The sequence below is a fragment of the Columba livia genome, chromosome 2 (genome assembly GCF_036013475.1).
Source record: "Columba livia isolate bColLiv1 breed racing homer chromosome 2, bColLiv1.pat.W.v2, whole genome shotgun sequence".
Lineage (NCBI taxonomy): Eukaryota > Metazoa > Chordata > Aves > Columbiformes > Columbidae > Columba > Columba livia.
Genome location: NC_088603.1, coordinates 128,986,660 through 129,013,296, shown reverse-complemented (window position 1 = coordinate 129,013,296; position 26,637 = coordinate 128,986,660). Strand labels below are relative to the sequence as shown.

The 26,637-nt window shown below is 39.8% G+C and overlaps 1 protein-coding gene across 1 annotated transcript; it reads right to left on the bottom strand.

Moving 5' to 3' along the window:
* Positions 1-477: 477 nt before the first annotated feature.
* On the bottom strand, positions 478-26,637 carry RDH10 (retinol dehydrogenase 10). The gene is made up of 6 exons (XM_065053814.1): positions 25,979-26,637; positions 25,265-25,500; positions 5,782-5,880; positions 4,194-4,339; positions 3,718-3,849; positions 478-1,869 (listed from the first exon to the last, which is right to left on the bottom strand). The coding sequence occupies exons 1-6, from the start codon at positions 26,262-26,264 to the stop codon at positions 1,746-1,748; spliced, it is 1,023 nt and encodes a 340-aa protein (XP_064909886.1). The 5' UTR covers positions 26,265-26,637; the 3' UTR covers positions 478-1,745.

Below are 26,637 nucleotides of genomic sequence, written 5' to 3'. Positions count from 1 at the left end.
CAACATAGGTTGAGACATTTTTAAAAAAATGTGCATTAAAATGATGCTACATAACAGAATAAAATTTTCTGTATTTGCTCTTACTGACTTTGCTGCAAGAACACACAAGTTAATTTGGCCCTAGGGAAGAGGCAGAAATGTAAACTACATTTACTTTTTAATTCATTAAAACTGCATCTACACCAGGTCATTTTTATGCACAGCTAAATGAAGCTGCATAGAAAACCAAAATGAATATTCTTCAAAAGCTCTTTGCTGCAGATGAGTTTAGAAACTAGAGAAAACTGTCAGCTCGTAAAGCCTAATTTCACAGTACTTACTGATAGCCTTAAGAGATTACACTGTAAACCATGGAGGTGACAAAGTGGATACAGGAACTGAGCAATAAATATTTCAACTGTGTTGATACTGAAGAGCTATGGAACAGGCACAAGTAGTTTGCAGTAGCTTAGTCTTTCAAGGAAGCATTGCAATCACTTTAAGGAAAAAGTGGCTCACTTTAATAACCACAGGCATTGGTCACTATTTAACAAGACATTCTAAAAAAGTAATCACAATTTGTCCAATAGTAGTTTACAAGTGGATGGTATACATTAAGATACAGAGGTAGAAGTTCACTTTTACAATGCTTCACTAATACAGATTACCAAATTATTCAAGGCACAAAATTGTTCGCTTTACAAAAAATACTGTAAAAACATCATTTGCTGTTCTACAATGTGAGCAGAACTCAAAAAAATCTTTACACCCTTCCATATTCCACATGTAGAGTCGCACAGGCATTATTCTATTTTTCCTTTGCTAATAATTGGCATATGACCAGCACTTATATAAACAGTTTGTATCTTAGCTGAGTTGCTTTGTCATTTAGGCACAAGTCCAGTTACGGAAATTTAATACAACAGCTCCTTGGGGGGGTGGGAGAACTCTGTCAGAAGTAAGAATGAAAAGGAAGAAAAGAAACAGTCCATAATATTAGATTGTACTCTGACATACAAAGGGAAACAGAATAGAGCTATTTCAAATCAAATGACTTGAAAAAAGTCTTTTTAAAAATCACTGCCTGCATTCCTAGAAAACCAGATATCCAGTACAAGTTTGCTCTGAGAGTATTTGAGACATTCACTTGCCTTTGAATCAGCAGAGACTTACAAATTTCTTTTTATCTTTGCTTAAATAGAAAACAATTGCTACAGAAGAGAATTACACCACAATTTGGCCATGTGTCCTTCAGAGAGTTTGGGTGAACAAGTGAAGAGATGCATTCAGAAACTTCTTGAATTTGCTAAAAGGTCACAAGCAGTAGCTTAAATCAAGATTTCCACTCTCTCCCCATTCCCAAATAACACAGGGAAATACAATTTCTGAAACACTGCATCTTCTAGTTGGAGACAGCTCTTACAAACCTTGGAAGGCTGAGGAAGAGATCACACAGTGCATCCCTACAAGAAGTAGTGTGACTAGTTTACCATACATACAGTGACATTCTAAAGGACAATGGTGGCAGCTACACTGTGAAGTCACTTTGCTTACCTATCACATTTTCCAAGTACTCTAGTCGGTTGTATTTACAGCATACAAAAAAACCCCATTGATTTCTAGAGCTCAACACACAGGTTTAGGACCTAAGAGAATGCCACAGTAAGATACTGGTGTTCGCATTTGATAGGTGCAAGTGCACTTCACAATTCAGTCATGTAACATTATCATATTCACCTATAAATGTTAGTCCATCCAAAATAGTGTTAAATTCCATTTTTTGCTTCATTGTTGTTTGTAGCCTGTTTCCTTTGAGCGATGAAAGGGTACATACACTTGTCTGCTCCCAAAAACCGGTACATGCATACAACTGCTTCAAAGGGCAGAATACTGTGAAAAAGAGGTTATAAAACTGTTAGGAGACAGCATAAAACAAAACCTCTGTTTACAGTATGTACTTGGTCTCCTTAAAAGCAATATAAAAGCTATTGGAGAGGCTTCATAAGAGTTAGGATTTTTATTTCACAAGGATACTTAGAAAAATCAAAATTTTAGAGTTCCAACTTCATGGGCAAGCAAAGGAAGAAGAAAGCTACTTATTCATGCGACTCCAGCTTAGACCAGATTTTCTGCTGCTTCTTCACAAGCACTGCAATAGCTTCTTTAAGAGAGGGGGCAAGGGCAAGGCCTACTAAAAGCAAAGCATCTGCTCAAAGCCACATCAGCAGAGGTCGACATTTAAGATATTCTTTAATGTGGGATTAGTGTTAGTTAAAGCCATTCTTTGATCACCAGATGTCTAACAACCTTGACTTATATTCTAAACTCAATCATCCATACTCAAAAAGAGATGTCTGAAGAGAGCAATTTCCTTTTCCTGCCCCCTCCAGATAAAATTCCTAGATGTGATGGATACCTGGCTGGAGACCTTCCCCTCCTTCCCACACCCACAAAACATTACTTTTATTTCAAGTATAGTACTCAGGGGCTCTAGCAAAGGACTAAGATGGGTCTCAGCGGAAAGCAGAGCACAGATTCTCGTCATTAGAAGCAATGACCACTGAAGCACCAAGGAGATGTCACTGGTACAGGTGTCCTCACTGCCTGTGGCACTGCTTGTGCAGCGGCTGGTGGGGAGCCTTTGATCCAAGTGCTGCTGCCCGGGGCATGGATTACGCAGAAGCTTTGATCTCCCTGTTGGAAGCTGAAGTGTTGAACACCCGACAACCCAGAGGGCTTTTGATGTGACTGTTGCTGCGTAAGGCACTGCTTGTGCAGAGACCACTGAAGCACTCTGAGCTTCTTGTTGAAGTAGTTAGTTCTTAAAGATGCTGATGACAGCATTGATTTGTTGGTAGAAGAGACACATATATGCTCCCTCTTCCAGGAAAGAGGTGAGCATCAAAATCTCCTCTACTCTTTGATCCTGTCTACCATGAGAGAACCGAGGCAGAAGAGAGACACTGCCTTCTACATGGAATAAAAATCACCAAGGTTCTCAGTTTCAGCCATCCCTACATTTTAAAGGTTCCTCCTACACACTGATTAAAAAAAAAAACAACTAAAAAAAACCCAAAAAAACACACCTGCTGTGAAGCTGTTTTCTGTAAACTAGAATCTAAGTGATGTTGCATCAGTAGAATTGAGCCAACTGCTGTACTACCCAGCATCACTACAATGTCAGTCTAGTTACAGATTAGAGTTCCCATCCAAAACCTCTTGTGTGCTAGACAGGACAAATAGGCCTTCTGTCAAACTTAGAAAATGGGTTCTGAATGTGCAGATTTTCAGTTATCTACCTGTGCGGGTCTATCTACTACAAGTTTATCTACTGTGCAAGTCCTAGAGAACCTGCAGGCAGGGCCTCCTGCACACTGGTTCTAGAGACAAACAGCTGGAGGTTCCTTTGCTGGAAGCTGCCTCATGCCCCATTCCTAAAGAAGAACCCAAACAATGGAAATAAAATCTGTTGAAAAGAAAATAGGAATCTAAGGAGAATGGAAGACACCAGAAAGGTAAAATGATGATGCATAATAAACAGGATCTTAGTTTTATGGAGCTTCCCAAGCAAGTAACACAATCACACAAGCCACAAGAGAACTTTGTGAATTCTAACAAAGTAGCACCTATGGCCTGTGTAGACAGGAGAGTGTTTATATCCAGAAAGCAGACATGCTCTTGCATTTTACTAGAATTCTGTAGATGGTACTGCCAATAAACTGGCATTTCAGCCCTTACCTTTTCATGAAGGTGACCATATACATGAGGCGAGGTGTGCAGATCATTGGTTGGTCTGTAAGGATAGCTCTCATAGCCTGCTTCACACAGTATTCTGGTTTCAAGGGTGGAAGGAAAGGCTCAATTTCTTTCCTGAAATATTTGATTAGGACAGATTAATAAGATAAAGGACCACAGACCTCAGTGAAGCGTTTATTAACTCACATTCTTCGGAATGCCTCAGCAGGGACAGAGACTTTTTTTTTTTTTTTTTTTTTACACTCACTGTTCAGTTACAAAGACTATAGCTCAAAACTGGTGTTGCCACATACAAAAGATACTCATTGAATTCAGGAAGTCCCTTTGACTAAGGATTACAGATCACACTAATATTAAAGCAGAGATAAGACTTATTTTAATATTTTTATGGTAGCAGTTTAGCTACCTTCAAGTACTTTTAAAACACCACAAAAATGGGGCAGAAGAGTTTTACTCACCTGATTCTGCACCCTCTGAACATTCCTGTATCTACAAGATAAGGGCAGACTAAAGTTGTTTTGATACCATCCTTTTCAGCAGCCTTCAATTCATGGCTCAAAGACTCATGGAAACCCACAGCTCCAAATTTGCTGGCACAATAATCCTGTGTTGGCAATGAACAAGGCAAAAAAATGCAACTCAAAATGACAGGTACAAATCATGTTCAAAGTTAAAGCATATCTGAAGTGATTCTGCACAGATTTTCAAAGGAACAACAAAAGACATCTACTGAATAGAGCACCACATCAACTCATTTAGCACTTAACTTTTGAGGCAATTAGCACAGAATCATGAAAGCAGGAAATCTCAGTGTAGGAGGATATTACCTTGGATTCAAGTCTTTGAATCAGGCAGGCTCACATGGCAAGTTACTCCGATTACCAGTTTGCTTAATATGAAATGTTACAACAAAGGACTGAGATACCTAATACTACCTTGGGTCAGATATGAAAAAGCTTGTAGAGTTGGCAGGGCAGAGGCATAGAAATATTAAATGTTTTCTTTTTCATGCTAGATTCAACAGAAGATATAATTGAGATTTGAGTGTATTATTTGAATTTCAGAAGAGGATATAGCTTGTATATCTCAAAAATACCAATTAAATAATTGCATAAACAGCAATAGCACTCAAGTTTTCTGTTGGATGTCACCTGCTGGTGTTCACACTCACAGTCTAGGAAATTCTTTGTGGTTCTTTCAAGACAGTAAATACTCTAAAAAGCTTCAAGTGACACCACCTTCACTCATTTCTGTTATGAAACACTGCAGTTTTAGGTGTTGGATTGAGCCTTATCTATACACAAAGAAGTGTGTACTTATGGGCTAATATGACGATTATCCCATTAGACACATTAATTCATTTTCACTAACAATGCTTTTTGTTCACACACACTTGTGTTCAAGCCAAACCCAAAAAGCAAGATAATGGGTTCAAATCCTAACCAAGCAAGTCTCACAAACCAGTATTCTCAAACATCTGCTACTAACTAGACAGACTAACGCTTATAACTAGTAGCCTAGAAAAGCAGGCAAGATGCAGATTCTGGAAGGAACGCTAGCAGCCATTTCCTCACAGTAAACTTTATTTCTGAAAATCCTTGCCTTTGGCTTCAAACTCAGCACTGAAGATCTTGACAAGATTAGGTAGGTGGACACCTTTCATATTTCTACATTTATCAGGTAATTCAAATATCATTTAGCATTCTGAAATCCTTTGCCATCCTCAGCTTTCACTCCAAGTGGCAAGTCCACCCATGAAGCAGGTGAATGTAGTGGTTGCTTGAGTCCTGCAGGTCCCACTCACAGGAAGCCATGTATTGATGTGGAAATCAGCACTGTGGCTTCCAAGTATCTTCAAAGACTTGAATTTATTTTCTCTAGCAGATAACATTAAAAAGTTTATCCTGTCAGCTGGGCCATCTTGTCTAGATTGTGCTTTTGCCAAGAAAGGTTGGACCAGATGATCCTTGTGGCCCCTTCCAACCTGGTGTTCTACGATTCTAAGCAAGAAGTGCCAAATCTATTGTTATTTATAGTCTAACAAACCTCCACTCCAGCAGTACTGAACAATCCCAAGGAACTTGCAACTGTCACAATGTGTCCATGATTCATTTCCAGCATCTTGGGAAGGAATGCTTTAGCAGTCTACAAGGTAAAAACAAAAACACCACACTATGAACATACTACATTAGTGATAAGTTTGTTATCAAGAATTTAGGAGATCATTGTACAGGTTTTGAACTTCTGAGTTTTGCAAAAATGCCAACAGAAAATCTACAGCTTGTTTGTGAATTCAGACATCAAGGATTATATCTCCAGAAATCCTAAGGTTAAAGGATCAATTGAGCTCAGACATGTTTATTTTTCTGCAAGAGACTAGTTATCAGAAAGAGATAATTTGACCCTAAAATGGAAGTCACTTTAAAAAAAGAGACAGAAAAAGGAATGCAAACTTTAATTATCCCATCCAGCATATCTATGTCAAAACTAGTGCCAGTTATCAGTTCTAATTATTGACAGAGTGTTTTGGAAGTTAGATACAGTTAGCTTTATCCAATTAACTCATCACCTTGGGCATTTAACATTCAAAGAAATACTGGAGGCAGAACTTGTGCTGATGTTACTTTTTAAATTAAAAAATATAGTAACATCTACTAGTCTAAATTTTCCATCTTTATTAGTTTTCATAAGCATTACTCTAATCAAAAAAGACAAGATATACATTTCTATTACCAATTCCTTATTTTAAGAGTTTCAAAATAAAACAAATCCAAAACAAGTCTCAAGATGAAACTTTGATTTTAACCTCCAAATTTTGTACTTTGATTATGACAAGTTTGTTTCATTTTAAAAACCCAAGTCAGAGTTAACACCTTTAAGAAAAAGTTTTTAGCAATAAATTGAAAGCATTCTCTAGAAGAACATCTCTGCTAGGATACCTAGCTTTGCTATATCTGTTTTATGAAGCTGACTCAACACTTTCCTTATTTAAAGAAGTATTAAACAGAGCACCCTATACGCTAAAAAAAGTCATTGGAGTTGTAAAATGGTACAGGAAGTTATTTACTTCAGCTTCTATGTTGTCAGTGTACTATACAAGATCACTTCAAAATTGTCAAAAAACTTCAGAGAATACTTTATCACAAACATGCCTAGTCTGTATATAAATCCAGTAACAAAGCTGTTTTTCTATTCTAATTCACTCTGTACCACAAATGCTTAATCTTCCCAGAAACCTGGTCTTCCTATGTAATTTGGATCCAAACTCAGAGCATGCAAATGCCCCTTAAGTATGTGCTCCTTGCTTAATTGTTGGTCTGAGTTGTGTCAGCTGCATTCTTAAGAAGACATGCAAGTTCCAGCTGAATCCATCTAATTCCATTCTTATGCTGTCTGCATTTTCCAATCACAGACATCAGGACAGTTTTGCTCTAATGATTTTCACATGTTCTTCTACAACATTTTTGCCTGCAGGTGTTAAATGACTAATCCAGACCTCCTAACACCAGACAAAAGAGTGTTTTCACTGGACAGCTGGCAGATGATAGAAGATTAACAGACCTCCTGACTCCTTGCCTTTTCTACTGTTGATTCATACAGCTCCTAGGTTCTGTCATAAGTGCATAACAAAGCTAATTATAAAAATAATAATCTAAGAGCAAGCTGGTTTGCATTTGTTTCCTTCCTCATGGCAGGGATCTCTAAACCTCTTATGTAGAGCCTTGGACAAGAATTTAGTTCTCTGCTAAACTAATCTGTGCCAGGCACACAGAGTTTCAGCCTCTCTTCCCATGTTGCATGGCAACAAAGCCCAGCCATCACTCTCTTAAAAGGTAAGAGGCTTTGTTTGGATGGCACTGAAGTTTTAGTGGGTTATTTATTAGCAGCCTGTCTCATACACCCCAACACCAATGGTGTGTACACCAGCATGGATGCTCCACACCATCCCTGTCAGAGATCTGTGCTCCTAACTCAGCCCTGCTAACAGCTCCTGCCGGAACATCAGTCAGCTCCATTAGCTGTTTCCATTTATGTCTCAGTTATCTGTCCACATCACATCAGAATGACTGATTGCCACCTCGCATTGCCAGAAAGCTTGATAATGCAGACTGAAGCTCTGGCTGAAAACCACAGCAACTACAGAAATTAAGGGGCATTTGCCTTAGAGGAGAGAAAGAATGGAAATACATGGTGATAGTTTTTCTACCACTTTCAAGGCACAAATCAATGTTTCCTTCCAAGAGGTAAACAACAGGCAAGTGCACCAAGCCTTGTTGAATTAGCTTTTCTATTATTTTTACTATGGCACTGGGTTTTTTTGTTTGTTTGTTTTTTTCAAATATAACAAACTATAATTAGGTGTCCATAAATGTCTCTATGTATGGCTCATTAAAAAAAATTCCCAGGCACATATAGGAAAAATATCCAGAACAATTGCAGATCAGTAAATTTCAGAAAGCCCACTCAACCATACTACACTTCTTCAAAGCAAAGATTACAAAGATTGAGTTTTCAGAGCTTATGGCTAAAGTAACTCTTTGTCAGCCAAGAGGAAAATGGCACATGACAAATAAACCCTGTTAAGGACACTTTTGGGTAACATCTTCAGCAATTCAAGTGCACACCAAACAACTCCCAGCAGCAGAACTACAGTCTCTTCATGTACAACAGCTCTTAAAGGACCATTTACTGCCATATAGGAAAAAGCACAGCTTCTCTGCTCTGAAGACTTACAGCAATTCATGGAAACCTTTGTGTGAGACCCCAGCATTCTGAAACAGCCTGTTCAGAGGAGGGTCCTGTGCTTTGTCATGGGATATTATCCCACAAATCCTTTTAAAACCTGAATCTCAGGCAGTCTATAAAGATAGCACAACTATCATATGTACAAAACAGTCAGCTACCAGCATCTCAGCTACACAGATGTCAGAAAAAGTCACCTTGGGTGCTGCCATCCTCCAGCCATCTGCTGCAGCTGGAGTCAGCGCTGGAACACAAGCCCTGTCAGAGGCAGGCACACCCTACGGGGGGACACATCTCCAGGCTCAGAGTAAAGGCTTGCCCACTGCTCCTCCCAGCCTCCTCTTGCTGGGAAAAACAATCCCAAAGTGAAGTTGTTCTCTTTTGTGGTATAAGCAATCCCCAAATAAATCAGTGTTCTTACTGAGCTTCTGGCACAGCCCACTTCCTTGATCAAAGCAGATTCCTCCATACTCTGCTCCCCAGTTTTTCTGCCTGTTACATAAACCAGACCAACCTAGTTTCTCATTCCTTTCAGCTTCAGCTACATCTGCCCACCAGACCTGAAGTCTTCTGTGTGCTCCTGAGAAACTAGTTAAGAGTCTGACCAGTTTGGGGCAAGATGCCTCCTGGGTGGCCTGCCCATCTGGAGTTTGTGTGAACAGGTAGCACAGCCCACATTAGTCTTCCAAGGTGATGCATGGACCTGCTAATCCTCCATTAAAAAGCATGAGAAGATACTAAGCAAGAAATGTGTTTTACCCATGGCATTAGAGGTCATGAACCAGGCCCCCAAAATAATTCAAATCAACTCAAGTGATTTAATCAAGCTATCTGCCTTGTGGTTTGATCCTTTAGGGTTCAGTTTTACCTCACAGCTGCAGAGAAAGACATTTAACAAAAACATTTAAGTACTTAAAATCAGAGCTGTGTTATTTATTAATGACAAACATAACACTTTTCAACACTGAAGAGAAACCAGTAAGTAGAACATAGTGGATGAAAGGAATTACGTTGTGATGCATCAGGGTAGTTATGCCATGTTCAACATCAAGAAATTTAAGCATCCTCTACACTGAGAATTTTCCATTTTTTCTAAAGAAAAAAGTTAACCTCAAAAACAGTGCACATTTTCTAACCTGCAGTATAATTTAGATACAGCAACTAAGTAAGATAAACTGATCATATGAAGCTGCTCTGAACAGCAAGTAGAGCTAGTTTGAGCTAGTTTAACCTTTAAGTTTTTTAGAGCCTAAAGATCAATTCCTAATCTAAGAATTTTCCCCTACGCTTCTAATATACGAGTAAGAACAAACCATTCCCAGTAGCTGTAACCAAACAGCTATTTCATGTGCACACAGCTTTAATTACTTATTTCTCACAAGTGTGAAACTGAACAAGCATTTACATGTCACTTCATAGCTTTCGTAATCTGTTCTCAACATTTTGGTTTACGGCAAATTAACTTCTAACAGTCTAGCACTTCTTCCCTCCCCTTTCCCAAATTCTTTAGTTCCATTCTTAATGAAACAAAACTCAAAAGATTGTGCAACACAAAGAACAGCACAGCTGCAATGTCAAGACAAATTAGTCTAAATACAGCAAATGAGAATATGAAGAAATACTGTGTTGGGGAAAGTGATTTTTTTAATTAAATTTTGAATTAATTATTCTTAAAGTAGAAAGCAAGCATCCACAGAAAACAATGTTAGCTGCATGCAGCTCAAGACAACAGATACTGAGTGCAGAAAGCACACGGAAGTACAAAGTACATGCTACCTTGTGTTTAGAGAGCTGTCTTTATATTAAAGAAAGAAAGCAGGTACCAACACATTAGGTCCTTTAAATGTCTATTTTTCAATACAGTAATTTTTTCTTATACTTTCTGCCTTACAATGTTCAACAGCCCTTTTAAACTATTTTGATGCGGCATTAACCTGCTGCTTTACTTTAAGGCAGAAATTCCTTTGCGCCAAGGGAACAGCTCATTTTCCATACAGCCCCTTCAGGTAAGGAGAATGGAGCATGGTTATTTTTCTGGGGCTGACCAAAACCAGCAAGTTTTTACATGACTACAGTTACCCACAACAGTGGTGCAGTGGTACAATAGATCAGTCATTTCCTCCCAAGGCTCAGCTGTTCCTGACTGCCAGGAGAGCTGTGTAACAGTGCAAACAAATGCAACATTTATTTGGGTAAAGGTATAGTTACATCTTCATGTTAAACACTAATCAGCCATACCCAAGAAGCAAAATTAATGTGATTAGTCAAGGACTCATCCAGACAACTCTGGGAACTAAGGTACCAGAGATCATAAAAAGACTGCTGTCATGTGTGTTAGCTAATCCTATAATCACAAAGCTAATTCTATATCATGAAGCAACAGAGCCAGTGACAGGAAAATGTTGGTCCAAGTTTTTGTTTAACGCACACATTGTATCCTCTCTACCCTCTCAGCATGGATGTTCAGCCTTCTTTTCTTCCCATCCTTCTTCGTGGACCATAGCAGGTCACATTGCATGCTCTCCCGCTCCCATGCAGAACACAGCACATGGCCACTCACTCCACCGTGGAAGAAAATCCAGAGATGTCCACAGGCCCAAATTTCTCTTCCTATTCCAGTAACTGAGAAGGAAAGCCTGAGGGTCTGAAAAAATAGCACCCCTAACTCTCCTGCAGCCAGGCTGTGGCAGCCTTGCCTTAAAGCATGTTTGTCCAAACCAGGTAGTATAGCACTAGGGCACTATTGTGTGTTAAAATGGAAAGACAGGTACATGAGAAGCAGAAAAACCCCACACAGCAAGCTTTATCAGTAAATATGCTGATGTGACTTTCAGCAGCCACCACACAGCCCAGATGATTTCAGAAGATAGCCACTTTAAATACACTTCATAAACACAGGATTACAGTGAAAGCCAAAGCCAAATAACTTTAGAAGAGGCCTTGAAAGTGTAACCCAGAACTGTGTAACTCTCAAACTACCTTCTCACACAAAGCATGCAGTTACAAACCTGGATTTAAGCATTTGTGTTCTTTTTAGCTTTTTTACTTGGGTCTGGTGAAAACTGAGTGTAACTACTTGTCATTTGCACTATCATCTCTATTTTTTCCTATATTATCTCCACATCCTTCTTAAATTCCACTATATACCAGCATTTCTGATATACTAGGTTAAAGCGAGATCAGTAACTGCGCTAAGACAAATAACACCAAGCCCCAAGTCAAACACTAGACGGGACCACACAGCACAAAGGACGCAGCTCTGCCAGTAACAGGCTGAATACAGAAGGTAGACAGAGGTCTACAATGACTGTTGACCTTGCAAACACAAGGGACCAAAGCTGTGATTTAAAGGAGCTCAGATGTCTCTGCTGACTGTTTTCAAGAAGCATCAGGCCCCTTCTGGATAATTAGCTACTGTCTAAGTAAATATTTGAATAGATGTGGAAATTAGTGATATTTTTTGATCTCCAGTTCCTATTCTTAAGCAACCTTAATGAAAAATACACCAGAACTACCTGGTCTTCCTAAAGTTATTAATTAAAAAACTCATGGATTTCTCTGGATTGTTGATGGGTCTACCCAGATCCTTTTGGAGCAAGAAGGATCAGGAAATACACATGAATGACATCCTCAAGCCAAACTTCCACAGACAGCTATATTAAAAGCAGGAAAGGAAACTATTCAAGGATTGTTCTCAAGTGTGCCTTGAACAGGCTCTGCATTCGAAACAAAAAAGCTAGACCTTCCAATATTTCATTTTGAAAGGAGTCCCTTAGTTATTTAGCTCCTGGCAGGCAACACAACAGTCAATTTCTCACTAAAGCTTTATTTGTCCTTCACATAAAAACCCACTGTTTTGGGGCCACAGGGATTCCTTTAATATTGAACTACAACAACAGTTAATGCTTAACATACATGCACAGTAATAATGTTACAGTTGCCTTGCAACCAGAAGCTTCTGAAAGAACAAGATAGACTTAAACAGGAGTCTATAATGACAATGAGTAACAAAGCAACCACGCCCCCCCCAATACTTTGGATATCATACATTTGCAGACAGAGTGAAACTGCAGATAACATCTACCCAGGTTAAGAGGTGAAGGCAGCAAAATAAATACTGAGGAATTAACTCAGAATGAAAAGCAACAACAGTTAAAACTGTATTTGATTTACAGAGAAATAAGCATCTTTTTTCCTCTCTCCAACTCTGCATGGAATACTGCTTTGAAGTACATGAGGTCTTAGCCTAGTAAAAACAAAACCAAATTATTCAAGTAATAGCGTATAAGTTCATCATTAATTCATGTTAGTAATTAACATTCCTCCTTTCTCCACCCTCATGACTGATCCATACACATAAAACGCCCTGCTTCTCAGACTCAGAAGCACCAAAGTAATGCAAAACTGGATTAATCTTATTTACTGAAGTTTGTAAGTGGGTTCATTAGCAGTAACAAATGTATGCCATGCCTTTTGCTAACAAACAAGTTTGCTACAGCCCATATTTACGCTACTACATTGTATAGCATTTGTAGTACTTAAGGTCCAGATACAAAATTTCTTCAGTTTTCAAAGCCAATAGTTGCCACCACTTCCTGTGAATGATTCAGATATCGTAGTGGTTCCTCTTACACAGAGTCAACTCTTGCCTATATCAGAAGAGAGCTGAAACTGAATTAAGTAGTTTCCTTAATCAGAACTCAGCGCTGTAAAGCTGTTTACAATGGTTAGACAGTAAAGATAAGTAATGCCATTAAAAAAAATCCACAGGAAACTAATACCACTAGTTATCTCTCAAACATTAATCATTGATTTCCACTCTTTGCTACTAGAACTAATTACGCCATGCCTAAGGCAACTGAACATTGCCTGGCTAAACTGTCTTTTGTATAGTTTGTTAACAAGGTTTAGTCAAAAATGAATAGTGTCTACAGAGAGTAGGATATGAAAAGTGCTTAGGGAAGGACATGGCAACAGAAACTTTTGTTACTGTTGCCTCATGTCACTACATTACCCCCCACCTCCCCTTTCTTTTAAGGGCTTCATTTCCTCTGATCTTACCCCAAATTGAGTAACTAAGACTTGGAGTAGAAAACAGCTTTGTTCTCCCTCTGAAGTGTAATTTAATTCTGAAGTGCAGGTTAAGTACTCAAGAATGCTACCTAAACAATACAATCTCTGCTTCAGAAACTATCTTCTTGAGAGTTAAGATGAAAAAGGTATCATTACCTAGGGTTTACACCAGTCTGCTGCTAATCAAATTCCCAGCTCTCACACAAAGCTTTTCTGCATCCCCCACCATTGCATCACTCTAGATTTTGAGTGAAGGGTTCAGGTAGATGTAACTCAGCCAAAGGTGGCCCTGGTCTCTCCTTAAGAATATTTCACTTCTGTTTAGAGAGGCAACTACCTTATATGCTTTCTGGACACACAGAAGTTCAGGTATTCAAGCTGAGCTACCCTTTTATTTCTATAACAAAAAGTGGAATTTGCAGTCTTTGTTATTGGATCTTTCTGCCCCTGAGAACTTTCAAATTCTTCCTTCCTAAAAGGAAACATATTTTAGACCTACATGCTTTTTAAATTATTTCCACCCTCAGATGTCAGGCCTGTCCCGTAAAGCATCTGATCTTTCTAAGAACTATATTCCACCACTATTTTCTGTGGAAGCATCCATCTGCCTTTAATGGACATGCTTGTATTTGAACTACCATACAAGCACACCAAATTGTCTACTTTCATCTGCACTTGCCAATATTGTTTTTGCTGATTTATAACTGATTCATATACATGCAGCAGCATAATCATTGTTTAAATCACTAATTGTGTATTTAAGCCTCCTCCCTCCAGTTTTTGCAAGTCTTTGATTTCATATGGCTATGAAAAATTAAGCACATTCTCACAGGTTGCCCAGAGAGGCTGTGGAAATCTCCATCCCTGGAGATATTCAAAAGTCATTTGGACATGGTTCTGGACCACTGGCTCTAGGTGGCCACGCTTGAGCAGGAGGGTTGGACCTGATGACCTCCAAAGGTCCCTTCCCACCTCAACCATTCTGTGATTCTCCACTTAAGTATACCAACTGCCTGCTCAAAAGCCCATTCCTCTTTCTCTCACAGATGAAGTTCATAAACTTGCAGTTAACATAAGGACAAAAAGTGCAAGGTCTCTGCTGGCTTATCAACACAGAATCTTAACTGGAAAGGACGTCAACTCCTCTGCCATATCTCTCCTGTATCTCCCCTACAGGAGCTCTTGCCTGTAATAAATTATCCTGCTCTATCTGAAACAACATCTGTTTTACTTCCATTTCTCCTTCTCCTTTGGTCTCAAGTCCTTTCAGCTGAAGAGAGGGTCCAATGAAGCAGTGCACAGCACCTAGATGAATTTCTTGTGGAATTCATGTATTTACAGATGTGTCTAGAACACAGTATGGTATATGTATGCTCAAAAACTAATTATGTGTGTCCCCCCCCAGCTATTAGATGCCTCCCAATAACTATATTCGCTTGCCAGCTTAAGGGTATTCCAAGCCCTCACAGACAATTTCACCTGCTTTGATTTTTAATAGATTTAAAGCTTGGACAGAGCTATCATATTGGATTCTCAGCAGCTAGCCATGAACAGGTAGAGAAACAGTACCTCTGCTTAATCAATGCAAGAGTGCAGCACATAAGCTGCCAGTTATGTTTGTTGTGGACTTCAAATGTCCAAATAACATGAAGCTGAGAAGGATTAGTAGTAGGTAAGATTGCATGGTAAGAGGTCTGTTGGAAGCCCGGCTATGTGTTTAGTTTGCCTTATACTGAAAAAACAAAACAAAACCAAAAACACCAAACAAAATACAAGTCTAGACTGAAGTGGAACTTGGGAACAAATGTATACGTGCAGACTTCTCCAGCCAGCAATAATTTAAGGTATAAACAAGCATGAGAACTGAAGCTTTCAAAGTACCCATGCTTGAAAGCTGACCTCTTTCCTCCCACCTAAAGGCATCTTATTCAAGAAGTTGATATTTATTCTCCACAAATCTCATTATACTCTTAGACTATCATAGCTACCAAGCCACGATTACTATTCAATTTAAAGTACTACACAGTTGGCAGCAGCCAGTGAAAAGTAACATGCAGTTTAAAGAAAGTGAATCATTCCACTTGGATCCATCACATCAGCATGAGTTTTCCATAAACCAAACACTAACACTGAGCTCCAACATGGCTGTGACAGCCCAGTTACACTCCTATAAATTTGGGAATTTAAGTTATAACCCCAGTAAGTAGTACCACCAGCCTCATCCTTCCACAGTCAGATCTGCCAGTAAATATGACCTAACTTGCATTTATTCAAATGTCAAATTCGAAGTTACTTTAGTATTTGTTGGTCAAGTGATAAGAATTTAACACTTGGCTACTCCTTTCCACAAAAGCTAGTTTAAGCTCTGTTGAAGTCAAGTGACTAGAAATTCTACTTTGTTTACATACTGACAAATGGTCATGTCAAAGGATTTGTAGCACTTCAGAGCTATGTTGACATTAGTGTAACAAACATTAGTCCCTCACCTTCATTACACAAGTTTGCAGCAAATGTCCAACCATTTGGAGAGAAGTTATTTATTGCCAGCTATTTTATAATCTTGACAAAAATGAAAACATACCCCTATGAGTCAGTGAAAAATCCACATAAATTCATTTTACAACAACTATTAGATAGGAGCTTAGAATATTCTGTTGAGCGAACGAGAACACAATCCAATTTGTAAATATGCATTTTCTCCTGCTTGCCATAAGCTTAGTCATCCTCTGGAATATTTAGTAAAACTTGGTATTTAGTCTGCATGTTTCCAAAAAATTACTAGAGAACAGTACTGTCAGAACTACTTAGGGAAAACATGAAATCATTCATGTTTTACAATTTATGTAACAGACTTTTCAAGAAGTAGCTAAACAGGAAAAAAACCCTGTCTCACATTCTATAGATACCTTAAGGCCAGTACCTCCATAGAACTGCAATTGTTGTAGTACTTGCATGCATATGAAAGCTGAGTCACTTTACTCATCTTCTCTCAGTCACTAAGTCATTGTTTTGAATCAATTACTTTGTAAAAATGAAAGTGATTATGCTGTAACTCAGTATCTTACAGGAAGAACAAGATTAGAAGGAAGGTTTCCCTTTTACGTAACAGTCCTGTTTAGTGGAAACAGAAAAATAAAGAAGATATAATAACTGAATGGAAATTTAGGATCAAAGTTTGTTGAGAAAACAGTAAGCCTCTAGAAGGCTCCAACTTACTATGAAGTAACTCACTGAATGAGAAGCAACATTTTAAGAATACACAGAGATCAGAGGTTTTCAGAAAACAGAAGGTGTTCCCGTTTCATATTTCTTCTCATCCCCCAAAAAATAACCTGAAGAAGATGAATAGTCTTAACAGGTAAACTTTTACTTCATAAGCTAACAAAGGCTAAAATGACAAAAAACCCTCTAGCCAATACAGCAACTGAAGAAGTGGCTAATACAGTTTTCAAAGATTCTACTTGCACATTTTAGCCAAGCATACAAACTTTCTTGAGGGCAAGTTTTCAAAGACAGAAGTACTTCTGTCCTTTGCCTGCCTGTGGAAACTCTGCTCACTTCTCACAAGTTGAAACATGGCTCTGGTTTGTTTTTTCCACATTTAAACAGTTAGTGCAACTGATTTCCAGAGAAGTTGCACAGTGCGGTAGGCACAGGGATCATTGGTTTCAACAGTACACAACACAAATAATAGTATTGACACAAGGCAAATAAACTGGAGTTGTTAACACAACATTAGTTGATGTGTTCAGAAAACTAACTTACCTTTATCTAGGAGTTTTTAATGCTATACAATTAAAATACTGCAATCTCTTTAGAAGTTGAGTTGTTACATTCAGACTTCTGTCAGTGGCAGATTTGCTATAGTTTGGAACCATTTATGACTATTTAACTATTTAGAGCCCGTAAATCCTACTTCGGAAAATCTCTCCATGAATGAGGTTTCATTAGTCAGCCACAGAGGTCCTGTTCCCAGCTACATGGTTTTATCCTGTCCTACTCACCCTTTCCCCAACACCCTCCCCTCCACCAGCTAATGCAAGTCTGAAACAATGAGACAACTCTAGTCTCTTAATAGAAGAACTAATCAACTTGGCCAAGAACATTAGCAGCTTTCCTCCCCACCCTGCAGACAAGTTGGTGAGCTGGACTTGCTCATCCCAGGATCAGATGGGTACCAGCACTAGTGCAAGGTAAGATGCAGGTTCAAGGGGTAGTCCCACATGACAGCTTGCCACCATTAAGTTGCCTTGTACTTTAATCCAAAGTCAGAAATTCTGGACAAGTTACTTTTAAACATACAGTCGAGCACTTTTCCAAACCAATGCTGAGAGGGGAGTGCTCGAGAAGCTGTCACACAAGTTCAAACAGATGGCAGAAGTGACCAGAACCAGGGCACATTTAGGTGCAGAATTCAACAGCCAAGCAAACTTGAATTTCAAAAGGCTCACACCAAAGCAGCCACCTCCACTTTGCAGCTGTGCTGGCATTCCTCAGCCTACCATGCCTTCCTATCCCAGTTGTGACAACTCACTCATGTTAAGTGTTAATTTGACTGGCATATGAATCATTATACTAATATAATTATTTACAGGAACAAAAGTGTTCACTCAGAAGTGTAAGCACATGTAAATCTCTCCCTCGTTTGTGACATATCTTCTTTCAAACTAAACCCTCAGAAACTGAGATTCTACCAATCTCAAAGTCTGGGCCTACTCCCCTACATTGTAACTGCATTTTGAAGGACTTTTTTGACAAACTGAGAAGCCTAAGACCATAGGTAAAAGATAGCATCACACATAAGTCAGCTTGAATTTGCCTCTGCAAGAAGACCCCTACCATAATTCACAAAAGACAGGTATCAGTAACTCAGTTTTACCATCAGTATGAATAGCCAGAAAACCTCAAAGGTCAGGGAGCAAGGTTTATCAAGAAAGTGATGCTCTGGCTTTTACATACAGAGGACAGTGGAAAGGTTTAGTACTAGAGATAGGTAACAAAAACCTTCCCTCCCCAAAAAAAACCCAGAAGTGAAATCAAAGCACAAGAAGCACCGGGAAAGAATAATACTTCACAGCTGATAAAGATAAAAGCAGGAAAGATTTAAAGAGTGCAGTGCTAAAATGGCATGGATGGTGCTAGAAAACACAACATTAATCTTTCATCAACCTGTCTACTCAGAGTAACTGATGACACCAAGAACTACAGACAAGGATTGCTCACCCAAACAGATCAGTTAAGACAGGTCTTAAGCAGTGATGCAAATGCTGGGTTAGCAGGACACTTAACCACATCGTAATTAGAATTGCTTTTCCCCACAGCTGAGCACATGAACAAGTCTGTCTTCTGGAAGTGTACTATAGTCACTCAATTACTACACAAAGGTAACAATGTAATAAGATGTAATTAAGTAGCTACATTCCATAATATAAAAGTGGATGCTACTGAGCATTTCACTAAGACAGTGAAGAGCCATTTTCTCCACTTCCAGCAAGGTTAAGCATCATGCCAGCAAAAACTTTCCCACATCCCCAAATCCTTCCCAAGTACCACAATATCAGACCAAAGCCAGTGTAGAAGTTTTTTTGCTTATTCAGCTGATCTGCCTCATTCCATAAGAAGCTGGAATTTAGTCATCACACTGATCACTTGCCCAGGACGATTTCTTCAGAATAGGTTAGCAACTCTGAAAGCATTCATGGGGTTTGCTGAGAAGTCCCTGACCCTCAGAAAAAGCCACAGATTATCATAAGTGCCTTACCTCCGCAAGCTATACTGCAACTCCAGTTTTATTTTAGAAGGCTACAGAATTGCAAGCCACTAATAATTCATTAATATTTCAAATACATTTCAAGTAGTTTGAGATGTCTTGGCATGTTCTTTTCAGGACAACTTTCCTTAACAGGACTTTCATGTTGCTTTTCTGCAAAATACATTACCGCTTTCACCTAAACTGTTCAAGCTTCAGATAGTTTAGTGCATGGAAATAACTGGCTGACTGCACCTCATGCTACCATATTGCACACTGATCTACAGCCAACAAAAAAACCCATAGGTTACATCTGAGAATCTCTATTTTCTGTTGGTTTAGAGTCCAAGTTCAATGCACCCTTCAAATAATGCAGCAAATTCATCTCCCAAGCATACCTGAGAGCAACCGTCACAAAAGCTCACATGTAACTGAAATGGTTTAAGGAAGACATTCTGAATGGTCATTTCATTTGTTAACTGAGTAGGATGAAAATCAAATACTTTACATCATTAAAGAGAAAGACAGGAAACACATGAATTCAGCTGCTGTTGGAACAAAAGAGGTCATTGTTCTCCACCATGCTAGCAAGATGCTCTAGCACAGAAAGTATATATAAGAAAGTTGGTGTTTTTTTAGCAATATTTTCAAAGAATCTTCAGTACACTTTTCCCTCTGCCCTGATGGAAGTGGTGCTAATTAAACAACTCAAGTGCTATAAGCCATTTTGTTCACACTCTTTGATATGTAATTACTTGCTTATCATCAAGATACTGTAGACAATAAGAACCATGACTGAACAGCCTCAATAGACCTCAAGGGTTAGAGTTAACTTGTGGAACAGTTAGATTGGTGGGCAGCACTCCAGAATCCCAATTATGGCTGCTTGAATTCATGATTACGACAAATGAAGGTGACTTTTTGCATAAAACTAAAACCCACGTACCACCCCATCTCAACATGCTTAATTATACTTGCCAGCTCTTCAGATAAGCACATTGTCTGAAGAGTCTTTTTTAGCCTCACCCATGTCTACTCTGAAACTGGTACAAGACACCTTCTACAGGGAAAGTTTAGACACATAGGTAACTTGATTTTTTTCTTCTCCAAAAAGGATTAGAAAATTGGAAAACCTTCAAAAATTATCACTACAACTAAAACATTGAGTACAAAGCCAGACTACAGATACATACACATTGCAAGATACAGGCTACAAAATCAGAACATTGTATGCCGGTGACAGCTGTGCTGGGCACAATGCTAGACCATAAAATAAATCTGTGAGGAAAGTTTTGAGCCAGTAGTCTTGTGCCCACTCAAGCTCTGGAAATATACATTCAACCATTTAGTTTCTAAAACTTGTGTTAAGTACATCACTCTATAAAATGGGAAGGTACAGTTTGCATCTTCCAGATGCAGAGCCTGCATCTGGAAGACAGTACTTTCTCAATTGGTTCCCTGTTTTCTCAAGAAATAAACTCAAAAACATATGAACTGCAGAATCATACCAAAGCACTTACAATTTTTAAGTATGACTAATATGACTATTTCCATGGCTAAGAGTTTAGACTGCCTTTTGGTTCATATTCACTGCCCAGACATGCTACCACACTATATGAAACACATGTGCTGTCCAGGGTAATTTACTGGTGGCATGTAACTGGAAACATTTTGCAAGGGAAGAGTTAGTTTTGATGACACTTTTTGGAACACATGCATATGTTTGGCTTGAAAATGATCCAACTCCTTTTTAAAAAAAAAAAAAGTCAAGAACTTGTAGATTAAACTTTGTTAGTAAGCTTACACATCTTGCATTACATCATTAAATTAAAAAAAAATCAATTAAAGAAGCTAGTTCCACTCATTCAAAATGCTAAATAAAGCTAGCTGGCCTGTCAGTAGACTACTGTGTCTATATTTGACCTTAGACGTAAGAATCCTAGAGATTAGGACAAAAACCAAACTTCTATGCCAACAGGCCACAAAACAGTCTGGTATAGTTTCAAATAACTTAAGCTATCTTTTATTCTGCAAAAGATTCACATTGCACATTAAGTGAAATACTTCCATATTTAAACTAAACTATACACATAAGTGAGCTTTAATACCAGAGAGCTTGAAGAGACTAGAACAACAATACATAAGTTTTGATACGTTGTAGATAGCTACAAGCAACTGTTATTTTCCAAGGCTTTAGCAATCCTGTCTTGTCTAATAAGACAACTACAGGAGCTGCATAAATAGTTAATTGATTAAGTAACTCTGCATTAACTTTCTGTCCAGGGTATATTTAAGTTTTAGCAGTTTTATATTATTAAGGAATGCCCTAATTACTTCAGTAATATTTCCTTCTTTACTCACTATCTCATCCTGTGTCAATGTCAGGCCACCTGAAAGTTTTGTTCAGTTCCTACAAAGATAAATATACCTGCATGATTTCAAAAAACTAAGTAGCTTGCAAATGAATGAACATAATTATTCCAGTTAAGACAGGAGTACACAAGCCTCCAAACTCTGGGTTCTAGTCTCTCACTAGGTGTGCTTTTTTTTTTTAATATGACAGAGCTGGAGCTGAATGCTTTTGCTTCCCCCTTTCGGTAAGTTGAAGAGAACTCTTCTAGGAGTAGAGCTTTAAGCTGAAAGTTTTGGAGGATCCGCATGGCAGTGAAACACAGATCACTGTTCTCTCAGTGCTGAACACTGAAGATCTGCTGTACAGAAAGACCTTCATGTCACAGAAGTTGAAAAACACTTATTACAACCTTACCCCTGCCCCTCCATGAGTCTCATTCAATGAACAAATCCAGAAGGATTTCTCAAGTACTATACTCATGGACAATATTAGTACTTACTTATCCAGCAATAGCATTATTCTTCAAAAAAAAGCTGAAGTATAAGAATTTCAAATTGTCCCAAATAGAGTTTGTACAGTAGCTTTAAACACCGCTCCACAATCTAAACCACAACATTGATATTTCACTTAAGCTTTACTGTAAAACCACAAGAAAGAAAAATTATTCCTATATTTGCTTAAAACTGACTAAGCAACAGCTTTATCTCATACTGCATTTTAACATTTTTCAAATCTGAATCCTGACGTATCACAGGAAAAAAGTTTCATAGTCTGTAGAAGTTCGGTTCCAGCAATTGACAAGTGCAGCCAAGTAAGTTATTATTCTTGCAACAGACTGGCAGGAAAGATAGTGTTACACTCCTGCTACAGTTTTATGCATCTGTAAATTATAGTAAACCAGAGCTGGCTTGTTTCAAACCAGGAATGGATTTTGTCCCTATGTTTTCAATATCAGAAGCATTCAAGTTATCACAGCATGAAATAACAGGTTTTTAATACTGCAGGGGATTTTATGCTGTGGAAATTGCTACATGATGCAGTGGTGACATGTTTATATAGAACACTCATAGGAAGGATTATACAAATCATGAATGTCAGCAAAATGGAAAGCATCTGTTTAGGCTGTGGCACACCGCTAAGGCTCTTTTGACTGCCAGTGTGTGATACGGTACACAGCCCAGTTGGAGTCACAACAGCAACCAGTGACAGGCTTTCATGTCACTGCCTGCTACAGGAGTTGGGCAGCCTTTAGATCATAGCTGCTAACATAAAGCAAACTCAAATCACCTGCATTCTGCTTGGGAAGCAGGCAATCAATCTTATTTCTGATGTTTCAATGGGACAATACTAAAGCAGCATTTTAGGTTTTTATAAAGAAACAAAGCGAGGCTTGATTAATGATCAAAAGATGAGGAAGAATTTCCCATCACACGTAAAAAAAACCCACAAACACCCAGAAAGTACAGACACTTAACTACTGAAGTAATATTATGTGGAAGATCCATGTCTTTACAAAATCCATTTACAGCTTTTTGGACAAAACACCCTCCAAGAATAGTTAGAAGTCTACATAATACTCCAGAGTATTAGCTTTGCATTTGGACCACCAGTTTAGCTGACACAGAAAAGACTAGCTGTGTAAGACTCCACACATGTAGACACATTGTTCTATTTAAGTCAGCTTAAAAAGTTGGCTTCGAATCAGCTGATGCAGATGATATCTTATGAATTAAGTACTATTACTTTTAATAGAAGTCCACCCACTGTTGGTCAAGCCAGCCTTTTCTGGGATCATGAAGGGGAAGACAAGGAAAAAAGCTTTGCCAACAGGAAAAAGTAAAAGGAAAAGCAAAGCAGGACCTGCAGGAAGTATACATATGAACAGATCCTCAATTAAATATAAAGGGTGTTGACTGCTCCTTAGAAGCTTAAGCCAAGATATCAAGTTCCACAGTTCAGAACTAACTCTACATTCTTGGAGTAATTTTTTTATTATTATTTTAAAGTCACTTCACACTGTAACATTTAGAGATGAATGAAACTGTTATGGAAACCAAATCATTGCAATATTAGACTCTAAGTTTAGTTTTCTATTACTGTAACAGACTCGGAACACACAGAGGGTGCTTTAAAAAGGTCTCTGAAACAATGTTATAAATAAGTGCCTGACTTAGGCCCGAAGGAAGAACAGCTGGAGAATTTAGGATCCTCCCATATTTTAATTCATGGTGATGTCATAATTTAGAGTTCTTGGAAACTTTGTCAATTCAGCATTTAAACCACATCAACAACAGACATTAAATCTAGTACACATCTCTGTTTGCTTAAGTGTCAATTCAACTTTTATGAAAGGGAACACACAGAGCTCTTAGAAGGCATACAAGCTTTCTCAGAGCTTTTCAAGTTGCCTTAAAATATACATTCATAGCTTAAAAGAGTTTCTAAGCATACTACCTGTGTGCACTGACATTTAAGCACTCTCTCCACAAGCTTCACAATAAGAAAAAGGCTGCTCTGCCATTAAGTGTTTCACAGTGCAGATTTGAAGAGGCTCCTTTAGGGTTATGAAACAGCATTTCAGTTCCATGTTAAAAAAATAAGGTTGGGGAGCTCGTTGTCAGTTTGGAAGATGAGAGCATTTTACAAAACTTTATTATGAAAAGGTAAGACCAGCCAAAGAAGGCTTAAATTGAAGTATATTTCAGATTGCTTAATCCTTTGATTGTTATGCAAGTGTATTTCATAACCTTATTTTGAAGGACCAAAGAACAGTTTTGATACTAACAATGGGCTCAGTCTGACAGCTAATGCTAACCTGTATGTGTATCAGGTCCTCCTTCGATACTCCAATTTATGTAACTCCACACTACTGTGGGTTTAAAAAATAAACCACACAGGAAAACAAGGTTTAGATAGACAAAAAAGATCACATAGCTTATCATTGATTAGCATCTGCTAGCTCTGGAGACAATATCACCCCAGAAACCATACTAAAGATTTCGTTACTTCTGCTGGCAGCCCCTGGAGAAAGCTATGAGAACAAATATACAGGGTTCCTGAAAAAGTGCTCTTGGCTTGATTTCTTGAGAAATCTTTTTCACCTTTTCTCCCAGCCTTCAAAAGGAACAATTTGCCTCCAAGGCAATTCAAAAAACATTTTTCAGCAGCGGTTTTATAAGTTTTTTTTTTCCAAAAACATACAAGTTTGCTATTCTAGCTACCATTAGAGCAGCATCCTGAAGCTGCTAACACGCTGGCAGAAGCCTATGGGAGGAAGGCTGAGAAGTCATTCATTAACAGTTAACAGCCTTTAAGCAGATTCAGAGGTTATGCTTGCAAAGGATTCCATACCTGGTTTACAGAAGAGGGCATAAGATTTACAACTCCGGACACTATGAGGATATAGTTGATTTAAAACTATGTTAATAATTTTAATGCCCACCATTCCCCTTAAATGGAACAGTAAGTTAAAAATAAGAAACCCACAAAGTGGAAAACTTGCAAATGAAAGGGAGCAAGTGCAAAACTCAAAGCGACAGGAGTTAAGCAACCCGAGTTAATTTCCCAAAGTTAACCAACAAAAGGTAGAGCAGAAAGGAGTTTATAGTTACCCAGAAGTGCGCATGACAGTTGACCATCATGGTCCTCTCAATAAGCTCGTCAGGACACTCCAGAAGATGGTGCCCAGAGACCACACCAGCATTGTTAACCAGGACAGACACCTCGCCAACCTCCTTGCGGACCCTCTCAGCTGTCGAGTAGACGTTTTCTCTCTTGCTCACATCACAGGTGTACGTGTAAACCTGCAAGTTGCAGGGGGGCAGTGCATCTTTCTCTCCATCTCCAGCTATTAAGGAACACAGTCAAGAGAACAGAGCAGGGGAAAAATAAAACTCTTACTTGTCTTTTAACATTCAAATAAGTAGTTGTGTGGAAACAGCAAGTGCATGGCCATTACAGTAAAACTTCTGTTTACTTTGGTGTCACCACAGTAAACAAGGACTCGTCTATTTACTCTTGCTACTGAAGTTTTTTTTTAAAGAGTTGCAGGTTTTAAATCCGCAGTTCGAGTCCAAGCCTTCACGAAGCAGGTCTCTGCTCACCGCGGAGCCCGGGCACAAGGCCGGGCGCGCCGGGCAGAGGCACTGACGGGCCGTTTCATGCCCCCGCGCCCGGCGGTCTCCGGCCCGGAGCCGCGCTGACCCACCCGCCACAGGTGAGAGCGGCTCCGGGCTGGAGGCCCCCGGGCCCGCACTCCTCCCCGGGCGGCGGGGCAGGTGGGAGGCGAGGGGCAGCGCCGGGACCGGGGACAGCCCGCCGCTTACCTCTGGGGGCGGCGGCCGCCTCGGCCATCTCCCGGTAGATGTGGCGCACCATGCCCGCCGTCTCCTCGTTGCTCTGCGTATTGATGTCCCACAGCACCAGCAGCGCCCGGCGCCGGGCAAACTCCAGGGCGAAGAGGCGGCCCAGGCCGCTGCCCGCCCCGGTGATCAGGCACACCTGCCCCGCCACGCTCTTCTCCTTGGGCCGCACCAGCCACTTGGCCGCGGCCAGCACGAAAGCCCAGAGCACTCGGAAAGTCACCACGAAGAGCTCCAGCAGGATGTTCATGCTGCCGGACCCCGAGCGCACGGCGGGACCTGCGCGTCCCGGCACGGCCGCCCGCGGAGCCGGAGGGGACGGACGCCGGCGGTGCGGAGCCTCCCCGCGACGGAGGCAGCTCCTCCTCGCCGCCGGGCTCTCCCACCTGGGGCCGCCCTTGCCCCGGACCTCCGGCTGCGGGCACGGAGGAAAGAAGGCTCCGCTCCCGTTGCTGAGCGTCCCACCACGCCGCCCGCACTCGCAGCCGGGCACCGCTGCTGCCCCGCCTCAGTCACACACGACAAGCACGGAGCCCAGACACGGCTCTGCCTGCCCACCGCCTCCCCAGCCCCGCACAGCCGCGTCCCCGCTACTGGCAGTGAGCATTTTGCTCGCTCGGGCC